The sequence below is a fragment of the Ochotona princeps genome, chromosome 18 (genome assembly GCF_030435755.1).
Source record: "Ochotona princeps isolate mOchPri1 chromosome 18, mOchPri1.hap1, whole genome shotgun sequence".
In the NCBI taxonomy this organism is placed as follows: domain Eukaryota; kingdom Metazoa; phylum Chordata; class Mammalia; order Lagomorpha; family Ochotonidae; genus Ochotona; species Ochotona princeps.
In genome coordinates, this window is record NC_080849.1 from 35,970,368 (window position 1) to 35,985,277 (window position 14,910).

The window sequence follows — 14,910 nt, forward strand, 5'->3', positions numbered from 1 at the left end:
ACGAAGGAGCAACTAGTTCTCTGATGTGATACATCTAAGTCACATCATCCAACTTTGTCTTTATCAGTAATGAAGGATTACTTTGGTCTTTAACTGCTGATTCTTATTTTCACAGCACTGAGATGCATAGAAAGCACTAGTCTTTTAGGTCCACTCAGGGACAACAAAATTATCTATAAGTCATTGTCTCAGTAACATTCCAAAGCAAAAGCTGAAAGAATGGGAGGAACGAAGGTCAAACAGTGTCACTAACCACCATCAGATCTCCAAGCCTACTGAAATGGCTCAGTGTTGAATATCTAAGAGTAAACAATCAAGAGGACCTTTAAGTATTTTGAGGATCCAAGTGCTGGGAGCAGAAAACTACAGATATTCCTGTATTACTGGGTTAGTACAGGTCTGGCTGAAGCAGGTGTAAGATCTGGAGAAACAGGGCTATTCATAGAAAGAACCACCAACCACAATGAGACAATTTCTTCAAGCCAACACCAAGGAGCTCTGTGAGCACTGAGAAAAATCACCAGATTCCATGCCAGCTTATCCTGAGTCAATCTGTTAGAACTTTCCAATCCTAAAGCCAGAGTTTTCTGCCTGAACACTCTGTCATCCTTTGAGTATTGATTCCAAAGGCAAATTCTCCCTCAGGCTGAAACCCTTCAAGGTCTAGAACACATTTATCCTACTCCCACTAAGTCCATGCTTTTACAGACTTCCAAGGAACCAGCAGAGCTAACAGGGAGTTACTAGTCAAACCGCACAGTTCAAGCAAGGCCACATTCAAACACTGATAAAACAGATCCTGGCATGAATGTCTACCTCCTAGAGTGGACTGATATGAAGATTGCTTGAGAAAATGCAATCAAAACACTTGACTTGTGACATGGTAAACACCAAATAAATGCTAGATGTGATCACATCAGTCATTTTTCAGAAAGGTTCTCAATCCTTGGAAATGCAACCTCACACAACCCTGCAGGGATATGACAGGCAAAGGAAACAGGCAGCAACCACCAAGAGTGAGTTACAGTCAACTTACTGGCTTGATGCAATAGCTTGGGGTTTGCACAGACACTTCAAAGAAGGAAAGGCCAACACACATTGGAAGACATTCTCAAACTCATTCACAACTATGACCATTCAAATGTAATCCAAAAAGAGATACTTTGAAGTCCGACCACATTGTAAAACCCTGGATGCCTAATTAGAGTAGTATCATAAAATTATAGGTAGGGCCCGGCGCAATAGCGCAGGGATTAAAGTCCTCGCCTTGCACACGCCGGGATCCCATATGGTTGCTGGTTCTATTCCCAGCGGCCCCGTTTTCCATCTAGCTCCCTGCTTGTGGCCTACGAAAGCAGTTGAGGACAGCCCAAACCCTTGGGACCCTGTACCTGGAACAGCTTCTGGCTCCTGGCTTCGGATTGGCTCAGCTCCAGCTATTGCGGTCACTTGGAGAGTGAACCATCAGACGGAAGATCTTCCTCTCTATCTCTCCTCCTCTTTATATCCGCCTTTCCAATAAAAATAAATAAATCTTTAAAAAATTAAAAATAAAATTAAATTATGGATAAGAAAATAGGTACCCAGTGCTGGTAGACTACTATGGGAAACACTCTTGCATTGGCTAGTGACCATGAATATTCAGATTAGCACCCATCCATTCTACCACATGCTCCATACCCCAGAGAGAAACAGCATCCTATCACCTGGGAGATTCCCAGGCATGGAAGTTCTTAGGTTTTATTTACTCAGAAGTTCAGGAGACAGAGTCAGAACTATACATTTCAACAGGCTTCCTGGTGATTCACATACATATTTAAAATTTGGGAAAAGGCCCCAGAGAATGTCTGACACTTAGTCCACAAGGCACGTAAAGTGATGCTGATCAGAGTGAAAGTCTGAAACCACTCCAAATCCACAACACATCAGATGAGTTTTGCCATGTTCATAGCATACAGTGCTCCACGGCAGTGCGCATGAACCAATTCCAGCTCACAATTCAACTGAATTAATCTTAGAGATATAAAGGCAAATAACAGACACATTTATGGTATCTACACACATGCTGAATGTATCATACTTTTCTGCATGATGCACAGAGAAATCACAAATCTCCGTGTGTGTGTGTGTGTGTGTGTGTACTTAACAAATATATACATAAATGTTGAGGCTACAAAACAAAGCAAAGCAATGGATAAATAAATAGGATAACCAGGATAGCAGTTTGGGAATAGAAGCAGTACCCTGGGCATTTCCACGGTACTGGAGATATTCTACTTCTTCATCTGGCTGGCTGTTAAACTTATTTTATAAGTCTTTAAAGTATATACATATGTTTTATACACTGATGTACACGTAGCATGCTTTTATTGAAAATGGCTTTTTAAAAACGTGATCATCATACATACACCAGAAAATAGGGGTATCAATCTACTTATTTTTCTAACCTGAGTTGAAATCTGTATGAAATCTAAGAATAGCCTCTAACACAGGCTGCTTGTATATGAATTCCAGCTTCATCACTATACCTAATAAGTTTGGACACATCAGTTGACCTATCCATGGTTTGGTGTTCTCCTAAGTAAAACAGTGTATGCTTTTGAGAACAAATGAGTTAATATATGCAAGGTACTTAGAACAATGCCTGACACATAGTAATTATTCAAAAATTATAAGCTATTATTAGGAAAGAATAATAGTAAGCTAAAAGCAAAATTTCCTGCATCTAATTCTCAATAAATCATCAGCCTCTATTCAGTTTGTTTTTGCAAATACCATGTTGTCATCAACCAGTATGATATAATATCTTCAACTCTCTCCTCTTCTGGGTCCTCAGTATCATGTGAAAAGTTAGCAGGGGACTGAGTAACTCCATTTCAAAGCCGGCCTCAGCACATGTGTGCGCGCACATATGTGTACACACACACACACACACACACACAACGTTCACATCCCTATCCAGAAACTGAACAACTAAAGCACTGAAGCAAGAGACACACACCAGAACATCTTCTGATTGCCCGTTACTTCCACCACAAATCACCAGTACAATAAAATAGCGTACATTATTATTTTTCTCTAATGCTAAAGATGTTGTCAGCCTAAATAACATTTGTTGGGATTTAGGGAGGACTGTCAAAGACTTAAAATGTAAGTCCTCCCAAGACTTCCAGATTACTAACAGTTGTCTAATGAACCCAGAAGGAGGCAATCCATGGAGGGCTACAAGTTACCCAACTAAAATGCAAAACATACTACCTTGTGTGCATTCAAATCTCAAACTTATTATGAATTACACACCCTTGACTATGTGACACAGGGTAATACGTTGTCCGCCAAATCTTGATAAATTTAGAATCTTACCCCAAAACACATAAAGAACAAGATTATGTTTATATACATGTATATTACACATACAAATATAAACAGATACATAATATATATACAAATCCACTTTAACTCTTCATAACAACCCCTATGATAGATGCCATTTAATATTCCCATTTCACAGATGGCATATTGAGAGCTAAAAACCACATACAACATATTTCCAAGTTCCACTTAACAAGCAGATGTTAGAGCCAGGACTCTAACCCCAACTGTTGTGCTCTAAGGTCCCAATAACTCTCCATGCTGCCTTCCTGCATCTCCAGACTGGTAAGCTGCTGTAACTCAGATAAAAGAAACTGAAGATTGAAGGAAGTACCACACTTATTATATGTTCAGTTCAGAAAAAACAGAAATTTGTACTTGATTAATGTGTTACTCCATGCACATAAGTTATATCTGAAGGAGAAAAAACAGAACAAGACTCCTTACCTCACACCATATACAAAAATAAATTTCAGGTAAGTAAAAATTTTAAATAAAATGTGATAATAGGGCCCGGAGGTGTGGCCTAGCGGCTAAAGTCCTCCCCTTGAAAGCCCCGGAATCCCATATGGGCGCCGGTTCCAATCCCGGCAGCTCCACTTCCCATCCAGCTCCCTGCTTGTGGCCTGGAAAAGCAGTTGAGGACGGCCCAATGCATTGGGACCCTGCACCCGCGTGGGAGACCCGGAAGAGGTTCCTGGTCCCGGCATCGAATTGGCACGTACTGGTCCGTTGCGGCTCACTTGGGGAGTGAATTATCGGATGGAAGATCTTCCTCTCTGTCTCTCCTCCTCTCTGTATATCTGGCTGTAATAAAATGAATAAATCTTTAAAAAAAATGTGATAATATGAACACTTGAGCAAAATCTGATATACAAGAGGTTTGAGACAGCTGTTTATGCAGAATGACAGGCCTCAATTTATACCTGTCTCAAGGTGGTAAGATTCCTGATACACATTATAGATATGGATCCATGTATTTTCATTAAAGACAGTGAAAGCCCAGGAAAATAAGGAACCGACATCTTAGCTATTTCTACAAGCAGGATCAAAACTGAAAAGGCAATCTATGTTGCAAAACTAACCTTCCATGTTGACATGTGAAGTTATCATGCAATCTGCATAATTCATTACTACCTACATGTAAATCTACCTGTACTTCCTTTTAGAACAGTTCCTGTCCAGATGGGAAAGGGAAAGGTCATACACCATGTCACCAATTTAACTCACTTCTATTTACAAGGCACTGAACTCTGAATCGATTCATAAATTAAATTAAGTGGTTATAATATTCTCCCCAAATGTTCTCAGTTATGTGTCAAACAAGAAGACAGAAGGGCAAGTAAAATTTAATGCTCAAAACACAATCACTATGTGTAAACAATTACTTTTATGGAAGAAAAACAATGTTGTGGCAAGAGCAAATAAAATGGAAGGTATATATCAATTCTACCTTTGCAGACCACACAAACAGCACCATCTATTTAAATACAATAAAATAAAGATGACATATGTAAAAACACAAATAAATCAGAGTTGGTCCTGAAACAGACAATTCCTTGGTGGGCGATTTCCTGCTGAGCTGCAGCCCTTGGTTTTCATCATTAGGCATAATCTTCCACCTACAATCTGAACTTGCCAAATAATCAATATAAGCAGAGAAAAAAATCTTTTGACAGGTCTTTCTAATGTATGAGCACTCTATATCCTTCATGGTAAACTCTCAGGTGTTGAAAAGGCTATACAATAGGGTCAACTGTACCCAAATAAACGCTGAAAAGCCAGCAAGTTACAAATTTGCGATATTATACAGCCCTTGATGAAAGCTTTCTGAAATTAAAACCAAAGTAAATACTGGATAAAGCCTTCCTGAAAAGTGGGTCACTGGGAAGCTCAGAGAAAGAATTAAGAAACATTGCTGAAAACATTAGGATCCGTTAACACTCTAATCTACTGTAGGAAAACTTGAGGTCAAACAGAGTTCTTCGCCTCCAACCTGCTTTTGGTTAGAGAAGTGGCACAAGAGTCAGTAAATTACAGAATTTCAGACGCCTCTGTCTGTCAGCTGAAGCCGGACTGCCAATGAACAGGACAACAGAAAAACACTAGGAAAGTCCTCAACAAGTGTTGAGTGCCTTGACCCCATAAACACTCAAGGACCCTTTAGTTACAACGAAACAATCTTTGCTTTTTGCTAAAATCATTTTTCAACTTTATTAACTTCCCAGGCATTCCTTTCTTTTTAAATTTTCCATGATATGGCTTGATAGCCACAGAGATTTCCCCGTTCCATAGTATCTACCAGTCTTTCCCAATTTGTGACATAACAAATATGTATGACACAAATACAGGGAAGATTTTACGGCTTACCTGGGAGATGCCAGGCACAAAAGGAAAGTGACTTCATAAAGTACAATAAACAAAACAGAGGGTACGTTGTGAAAAACCAACTAAACAATTAGCATTGCAGATGGTTGAAACTGGGTCGGGGTACTCCTGGGCTGTGGCACGCAGTGTGCCGGTGCACTGCTGATCAAACATCATGCTTGGTTTAGGAACATTCAGCAGCCTGTTCCCTCAGATGTGAAATTTCCTGTATGCACGCGACATATCCATAAAGTGGATGGATGTATGTTTTTTGTTTTCTGCATTTTGGATGATCTGAAGCAAGATACTGGAAACTAATTATTCTGTAAAAGGTAGATGCCAGAGGAGCTGCAAAAAGCCAATATTCTGGCTGCAAGAAAAAAACGCTTTATTTTACTTACTGGACCAGAAAACCATGAAGAATGAACTTCAGACTTTGAACTTCTGCTTTTAAGACAACAAAAGCAAAAAAAAAAAAAAAAAAAATGTGGTCACAGTCTTTGGTTCACTAAAGATTTATGTTAAACAGGCAAGTGTATTAAATCCCCTTTAAACTTAATAAAATTAATGATTTTTTAGCAGTTTATTACAGGTTTTCTTTAATAGCTTTCCAATCAGCTAACAGATATTTTGTGCAAGATTACAGTCAAGTGAAGTGTATCCACCCACCAACAATAGGTCAAGTTACAAATAAAACAGTTGAAGGCAATCTCAGGGGCAAACAAAGCCATGTCTGCAGTCGGAGCTCCACAAAATACTCCAAAGCACACGTTCAGTGTCCTGGAGAAGTGGACAGACAGATTTAAGAGAAGTCAAATAACTTCATCTGTGGGGGGAAATAACTTGTACTAGCCAAGCATGGAAAATATGCCATTAAACATGAAAACACTTCAAAAATTGGTCCTAGAATCTCTTGCATTTATTTTCACAGTCAAGAATGTGAAAAATATACAACTTAAAAAAAAAAAGAGGAAAGAAAGAAAACCAGGCCTAGTCCTTAGCCTGAGATATACTTATCAAGTTTCTCAAGTTCCAGAATCCAAACGCACACAAATATTTCTGAGCACCTCAGCAATTATTGTCCGTTAAAGAAATTTAAAAAGCAGACTATGAATCACCTCCCGAAGTGTTTTCTTCTCTCTCCAAGAGTAACATACAGAACAATGACAGAAAAACCTAACTAATCATGACACTTCTCTGAGCTTCATCTGACAAAATTAAGCAAAAATTGAAGACCAAGAGTAACTAGAGCATCTCAGCTGCTAACCTTGCTCTGTGTGGTCCACTGGAGAGCTGCAGCCTAGCACACAGAAAACCACGTGCTTCGCGTCAAGCCACGCTCAGCCATGACACAGACGGCTCTATTCCGGGTTCTCACACGATGCCCAAGCCCCAGCTTCATCCACTCTGGAACGGGAATAAACCCACACATCTACAGGATACACAAACCGAAATAATGACCTGAAAATACAAAATGATTTCTCTCCTTGAAATTAAAAAAACACCTACTCATGAGGGGGGGGTGGTGGCGGGTTCTGTTAACCACTAGCAGAGACACCAGTGTGAAAACAGATTTCGAGGGAGCAGCAAACACCCAGAGCAATGACTTTTCTCTTTTTAACATGCTTCGCCACGTTACATATTCCTACATACCGAATGACAATTACTACATATGAAACACATTGTGGAATGTCTGTTAAAACAGAAAACGTGAGAACAGTTCCTGAAAGACAATGCTTACCGTAAACAGGAATATGAAAGTCTAACAATCCAACAGAACAAAGTCGAACAAACTCAAACCTGACTTGGAAGAAAACATGTTATATTAGTAGTTCCAGTAATGTGCAGAATAACAAATATTCCAACTTCTGCACACCTCTTAGCTGTTTTTCGTTGGTGAGTACTTATTGAATCCACCGAAACATTAAATAATGTATCATAATGGGTATATCTTGTTATATGTTCTAATTCTGTAGGTAAGTCACTTTTTAAAAATTCAAACAAAAACCAACCTTAAATCACAATGTGTAAGCAGTAAAAAAAAAAGTATACTATCATACCCCTTTTACTCATTTATTTATTTAATAGGCCTTTCTTAAGGGGAATAAAAAGTCCTAAGGAGAGATCATATGTCAAGCATCTCTCCAATTTACTATGATGTGGTGTGCCAGGAGAGGAATTTAATGTTCATGAAAAAATGGAATTAAAGGTTTATTTTGGTGCAGTTTTGAAGTTTATGCATAGTTCTTTTTAACAGTACATGTTTTCCATGCGCTTCTTAGGACTTCTTGCATTTATAATACTGCCTTCTTTTAAGTGGCTGAAAATGTTTTAAAAGCGCTATACAACTAATTTTCTCAGTGCTACTTGCAAAAAACAAAATTACATTGTTCATTTAATCAAAGCAGTCAGTAGACCAGGACATTTTATTCTGATATTAAATGTTTTTTTCTGTAGCCTAAGTCCCAGATCTTAATAAGGCTCACTTTAGACAACATTTCCAATCAGAACAGACAAAAAAAAAAAATATTCAATCAGTGAAGAGAAGGCAAGTAATTTCACAACTGTTTAACCAACTAGTAAGATTTATCATTCACAAGATAACAACACAATGTGGTCCTTTGGACCTAATTCTGGCTCAGCCTGTCTAGCTTTGGTTGTCCCAAATTTAACTTTAGAATATTCCAGTGCTATCTCAGGTTATCTTCATCTCTTCTTGATCCTATTCCTCAGCTGCATCTACTATTTGCAGTCTTTGTCCAACTGATCCTCAATCCACAGTCTGAAGTCCCACAGATTTCACCTGCCCTTCTCTGTAGCTTTCCTTTGTAGCTTGTTGCATAACTATTTTTAAAACATGGGCAGTTGAATAATATTCTTGAACTGAAAGTAGAACTCAATTTTTTTTCCATCCAGTAGGGGTTCTGAATATCAAGCACTTCTGATGGACTTCCAAACACAAACTAATCCAATCATCTGCAAGAATAAACAATGCTCCAACGAACATCTTTGTGTGTGTGTGGATGTTTTCTAGGACAAAGCACTATTTTCAATGCTGACCCATATCACGCAATTCAGTGATTCTTACAGACTATTTTCTTTAAAAAAAAAAAATGAGGTCACAAAATAAAGCAATTTTTACTTTCAGTAACAGCACACTTTAAGCCTACCCTTCCTCACCTCACAATAGCTTACTTCTGCTAATAAAAGTAACAGCCAACGAACAAAACTTGACTTTAAAGTCAAGCATATAGAAAGTACGGATGCCTTTCAACAAATTATAGCTGAACAGCTCTTAGTAATAAACACACCCATATCCCCCTCAAACATGGACTACCTGAAATTTCTTATATTTTAAGTTGAAAAAAGTGATTCAAAACTGTTGAAAAGGGAGAAATATTGAGGATATTTTCAAGCAATCCCCCAAATCACATAGAAAAAGCTTTGAGATCAACTGATTCAACCATCTTCACTCCTAAGCAAAGTGAGGTCATGAGAGAGTTAAAAGCAGTAGACCATATCTAAATCCCCAAATTCCTGGCTTTGACACTACTCTGTCCTAGACAGTGGACAAGGGCAACTCACTGGCACAGAACAAGTTGTTACGTTCCCACTTTTCATGCCACATAGAAAGAAACCAATCAACCAGGAACTGGCACTTCACATCAACCTGTACTGAAGGTTGTAGGGGACACATACAGATAGCTGTCCTCAACATATAGAGTGCATGTGTGTGTATGCACACACAACACAGGGCTTGGGTGTTACAACTTACAGAGGGAAGCTCAGGCAATCAAACGCACTACTACTTAAGAATGAACAGCAAGAACTGAAAATAGTTTGGATACAACTTAAATTTCCAAAATCTGATATATATGTGTATATATATATATATACATATATATCATAACCTTCAAATTCCTGTGTTTTAAACAGTCCCATCCTAACTTTACACCTATTACTATATACATGCGGAAGATACAGCTCTTACTAACGCATAAATAAACTATACCTCTTTCCTAGCACATTGCTCATTATTTACCTCTTCCCACACATGAAGAATTCAACACAGACCACTATATATTCAAATTACTGAAACAGTGTTTGGAAAAATTGTTTAAATAAATTCATACTGGAAAAAAATGTTGTGTGATTTATTGATACAAATTGTATTCAGAACTTGCAGTTCGTATCTTGCAAATATTTAAGTTCTAGGAGGTGTACTGATGGCAGATATGAACTACTTATTCAAATGACAGAACCCAAATTCCAAATCTATCATATTTTAAAATGGCTGATAAAATTCACTGCCAACTCTAAGCAGTACTTAAACTTGATTACTTTTTGTACATGAGCCAAAAGAACAAATTTGAATAATGCTAACTTGGGCGAAATGGTACAGTGTATACACAAACACTGCACTTCTTAAATAACAGCTCTGATTTTTCTTTAAAAATTTACTCTTCTGACTTAAGAATATCTCCTTGAAATCAGGATAGGGCTTTGAGTTAGTTAAGACTTCCAAAAAAAGCATTTCAAAGTGAGATTAACTGCTGCTGCATGTCTTGACATTTCCCAATTAATAACCCTAAAGCTTAATGAGGAGCAACAGATTCCAGAAGTGAAAATTTTTAGCGAAAAAGAAATTAAGGACAATTCAACACGGGATACTATCTCCAAAATAATGTCCAAGAAGACTTCAGTTTCCATCCATGAAAAACAAAGCCATGTAAAAATAATTCCCTCCTAAAATTTTAATTCTGAACTTTCAGAAGGTGGTCATAGGTCAATTTTGACAAGTATAAAGTAAAAAAAAAAAAGTGTGTATATATATATTCTCCAAGTATATTTTTGCAATTGAGGCCTAAATGTGTAGGTGCGCAAATGTTAACATCTTTGTAAAACATGTCCATCAATTATTTTGGAATGTATAAAAAATTATTTTTCAGATCACATCTTGTAGGTTTGTAATGTACTACAAATCAGTCATGTCCACACGACCAAGACATCACAGTGCAGCTAGAGACTAACGGGGAGCAGCGACCAAGTTAATACTTCTTACTTGCCTAAGAACTTACGTTATGTGACGTAGGGAAGTCCTATAAATACTGAGAATCAATGTTTTATGCTAAAGACAATGATTCAATCCAAGACTTTGACATTCTAAAGCAAACCTTTTTTTTATATGTTTTATGTCTTGAATGTTAACACATAAAATTGGCAAGTAATAACTGAAACACAGATATGGCATATATATATATATATATTTCCCCTCCCCCACGGTTGTCATCCCTATTTTCAGCCAGGACTTATGTGCTCAGAATAAGAAACAAGAATTGCTAGGTACATCAAGGTACTGCCCTTGGCATGTCATAATTCAATCACAGGTACTTAAATTAGAACAATGGCTATGCAATGAGGATATGAAACAGAAAAGCAAGTTTGTAAGCTATTAATTACAGGGTCAGAGGTAAAAGTAACTGATATTTTTTTTCTAATGATCAACTCAAGTAATGCTTTGAATGCCAGTTGTATAATTAAAGGAAAATATTCTAACATCATGATAAAACAGGAAATCCCTTAACGAGTGAATTTTAATGTTCACAACTGACTTTCAATGTAAAGGACAATATCAATACCTTAAATTAAAATGAGAAGGAAGCTGAGCATCCTAAGGGGTTAACCAGAATCACACAAATGCAGGTAGCAGAACAACCTAACTAGACTGCTCTGAAAGCAAGGTTGCCCTGTGTCGACACTAATAACCAACACATTCCCTTTTCTAAAAACTCGTGGCTGCTTGGTCCAGATTGGAACTGCAGGCGAGAGCCAGAGAGAGAGAGAGAGAGAGAGAGAACGAGAACACACAGACTTTCAATAGCAGACGACTGCAGAGGAACCACGTTCACCTTGCAGATCCAGCTTAGTTGCCCTAGGGTGTAAATCAGCCCGTTAGCTCCAAGTGGTCTAATCTAAACTACAATCCACAGGGTGCACTTAACCAAACAGCTCCTGAGGCACAAACCGCCCGGTTTCCACTCATAATGACCTTTCCATCACTCAGTACCAAGGTGTGACTGGCACTCAGGCATTAGCCTGCATGACAAAGTTACGTCCCCTTTCGGGAAGGGTTATAAAAATCCACACAGGAGACACTGCTCAGGAACAATGGACAGATGAGCACCGTGATTTCACTTCTCTAAACGACTTGGGTTAAAAGCTAAGGCCAGAAAGACCACATCCAAAATCCACACCTGACCTCAAGGCAGATGACGAACAGGAAATGAGACTGCCCCCGCCCTAACACATCTGGGCTTCCTACAGTTTAGGAAAGACCAAAAAATATCTCCCCCCTGCCCCCAACTCCGTGATGCGGCATCCAATTAAAACTTAAATTTAGATCCGAAAGTTAGTGGGAATAACTAACGCTCAGATTTTAATGTGAATCGGGATCGTCGAAAAAATGCCGAAAAACATTTTGTCTTTAAATATTCTCAAAATATATTTGTTGAAAAAGAAAACATGAGATGCCCCAAACTCTCAAGCCTTGCCTTCCTTTTAACTTCAAAAACTGCAAGTGGTGCTTTTTCCCCATTTCCCTCTTAGCCTAACCTTTTCTTTCTTTTATTAAACCACTGTGAAAGAAGAAACAATACATGAAGTGAGGAGAGGCAAAAGAATGAGGAGTACGAGCTGGGAGAATAAAGGGCGGTTTTATAACAGGAGGTACTTTTGTTAGCAAGTGACTGGCAGGTCTCCTCCTCCAAGTTAGAAGAAATTCCATCCACTCCCCAAAACTGCAGAGGCCGAACACGTCCCCACGAACAGTTTTGAAATCCCAGAATCAGGAGAGAGATGGGGGGGGGGGGACCGGCGAGTGGGGGAAGGGGAGAGAGAAAGCCAGCCCAGCAGGAGACTTAAGAACAAAAGGAGAAACCTAAGAAAGGAGAGAGGGACGAGGCGCAAGGGCTGCCAAGCATCCAGCCAGAGCTTAGGCGAGCCGGACAGGAGAACACCACCCGGGGCGGGGATCGGCGAGCCAGGCAGGGCGCGCCGCACCACGGCGCACCATGGACAGGGCTCGGCGCGGCCGCGGCCCACACCCCTCTAGGGGGCAGCGGGCGAAAGCCGCGTCCCGTCCCCGGCGCCCGCAGGCCCCCAGCCCCTGCGGCCGGAGCGCGCCAAGCCTTGACCCGTGAAGACCAGGGAGGGGTCCGACACGCACCATCTGTGCTCACCTCCCCCTCCCACCCCAGCGCAGTGGGCACTTCCAAGACGCGCGAGCCCGCACTTTTCGGGGCTACAGTCGGCTGCCCTTCCCCCCCATCACTGCCCCCAAAGCGGTGCGCCTGGAAGGGAGGTGGGGGATCTCGCTGGCTTTCCCTGTCCCGCAGCGAGAGTGGGCACGCCCCTCTCCTGCAGCCTTCCCGGGACTCAAACACTGACGAGGACCAGCTCGGGACCTCGCCTTGGCCCCCGCCCAGATGGAAAATCGCGCGGCCCAGGCTGCACGGTGTCACCTCTGGGGACCCAGCTAGTGGGCCGAGAGGGCCCTTGGGGGCATCCCACTCCGGACAAGCAAGGAAAGTTGGGCAATCGGCGGGGTGAGAGAAGCAGCGACCCGCCCGGAGCAGGTGCTTCCAGGCGTCTAGGATGAAAAGGCTTGCTGGAGCTCTCCTGAGGATGTGAAAAGTGCGGGAGGCTCCAGGCGAACGCGGCCTGGGGACTTACACAGGGTAGCGGCAGCCGGATGGAGAGCAATAAATACTCGTGTGACGGAACTTCTCCCCGCCCGCGGGCTACGGGGCCTGAGGAGACACCGACTGGGGGTGCCCCGCGGCAGGCCGACAGACTCCGCGGGGCAAAGGGTGTTGGGGCGTGGGGGGGGAGGTGTAGGGAAACAATGCCTTCTTCTCAGGTGGGACCATACAGACAATTGTGAGGCTAACAGAAGAACAGAGACAACTCTAGGCTGGGTAAAGACAATAGGACTGTGGAGCCCTTGGGCGCCGGGAGGCGCGCGGGTGCCAGGGTGGGGTGGGGTGAAGGCAAGTCCCGTAACTAAGACACCAGAGTGAGAATTCCTACAGCAAACTCGAGACCCATCCCTGCAGAAATCCACAAAACAACAGAAAAATCGGAGCAAAGTGCAACGCGAAGGGCCAAAAGCTGAGCAAACTGCGAAACCCGAGGTTCCTCCTGCCTCCCCCTCCTGCCCCATCGCCTAGCTCGCCCGGTCCCTAAAGGAGAAGCAGAAAGGGCCCGCGATGGGTCCTCTCAGCCCCGCCGGGAGAGGAGCGGGAGCCCGGCTGGCCCGAGCCTCCTGCCTGCGCAGCTCCCCGGCCGCGCCGTGCGGCACCTCCCTTCCCGGGTGCGCAGCCCGGCCCCGCAGCGGCGCGGGGAACAAAGGGACCCGGCGCCGCCCGCCCCACCCGGCCCGCAGCCCGGCCCGCGGGGACCCGCATGTACCTGAAGCAAGGCCGCCAGCAGCGGCAGCAGGGTCCGCGTCGCTCCCGCTACCCGGCACATGGAGGCGGAGAGGAGCCGAGCGAGGAGCCGGAGGCGGCGGCGGCAGCAGCAGCACCAACAGCGGCGCGGAGAGGAGACGGCTCCCGGCAGTTTCCAGCCCCTTCCCTTCCCCTCCCCTCCCCACCCCCTTCTCCGCTGCTCTCCTCTCCCCGCCAATGGAGAGCGAGCTGATGACAAATAGCGGGCCGCGGAGTCCGCGGGACTCGCACTAGGAGTAATAACACAGAGCGAGGGCTCCAGGAGCCGGGGAGGGCGCGAGCGTGTGTGTTGTGTGTGTTGTGTGTGTGCGCGCGCGCGCAGGCGGCCCCGCTCTGGCCCGGAGCGCAGCGGAAGCCGCGAGGGATGCAGCGGCGGGGACCTTGGCCGGTGTGTGATGCGGTGGTGGAGGCGGAGCGGGTGGCGCTCCTCGGGAGCTCCGCAACGACAGGTTACGGGCTAGTGGTGTTTGCTTCCCACCCCCCACCCCCCTCACCCCCGGGCTCGCTTCTGGGCGGCCGCGGGGCGCGACGACGACGACGACGACGAGGCTGAGGGGGCGCTCGGGGTGGTGCGCGCTGCGCCCACAAAGGCCAGCGGTCCCGCTGCGTGGGCTTGGGGGGGTGGTCGAGCTGAGGGCCGCTTCTCGGCTCCTCTTTTCTCGTC

General features: G+C 43.0%; 1 protein-coding gene across 1 annotated transcript in view; it reads right to left on the reverse strand.

Moving 5' to 3' along the window:
- Nucleotides 1-14,703, reverse strand: part of CDH2 (cadherin 2) — a 221,567-nt gene extending 206,864 nt beyond the window's left edge. Inside the window, exon 1 of the mRNA XM_004579582.3 lies at nucleotides 14,209-14,703. Coding sequence (XP_004579639.2) covers nucleotides 14,209-14,268 — 60 coding nt within the window. The 5' untranslated portion in view covers nucleotides 14,269-14,703. The remainder of the gene's footprint in view (nucleotides 1-14,208) is intronic.
- Nucleotides 14,704-14,910: the final 207 nt, after the last annotated feature.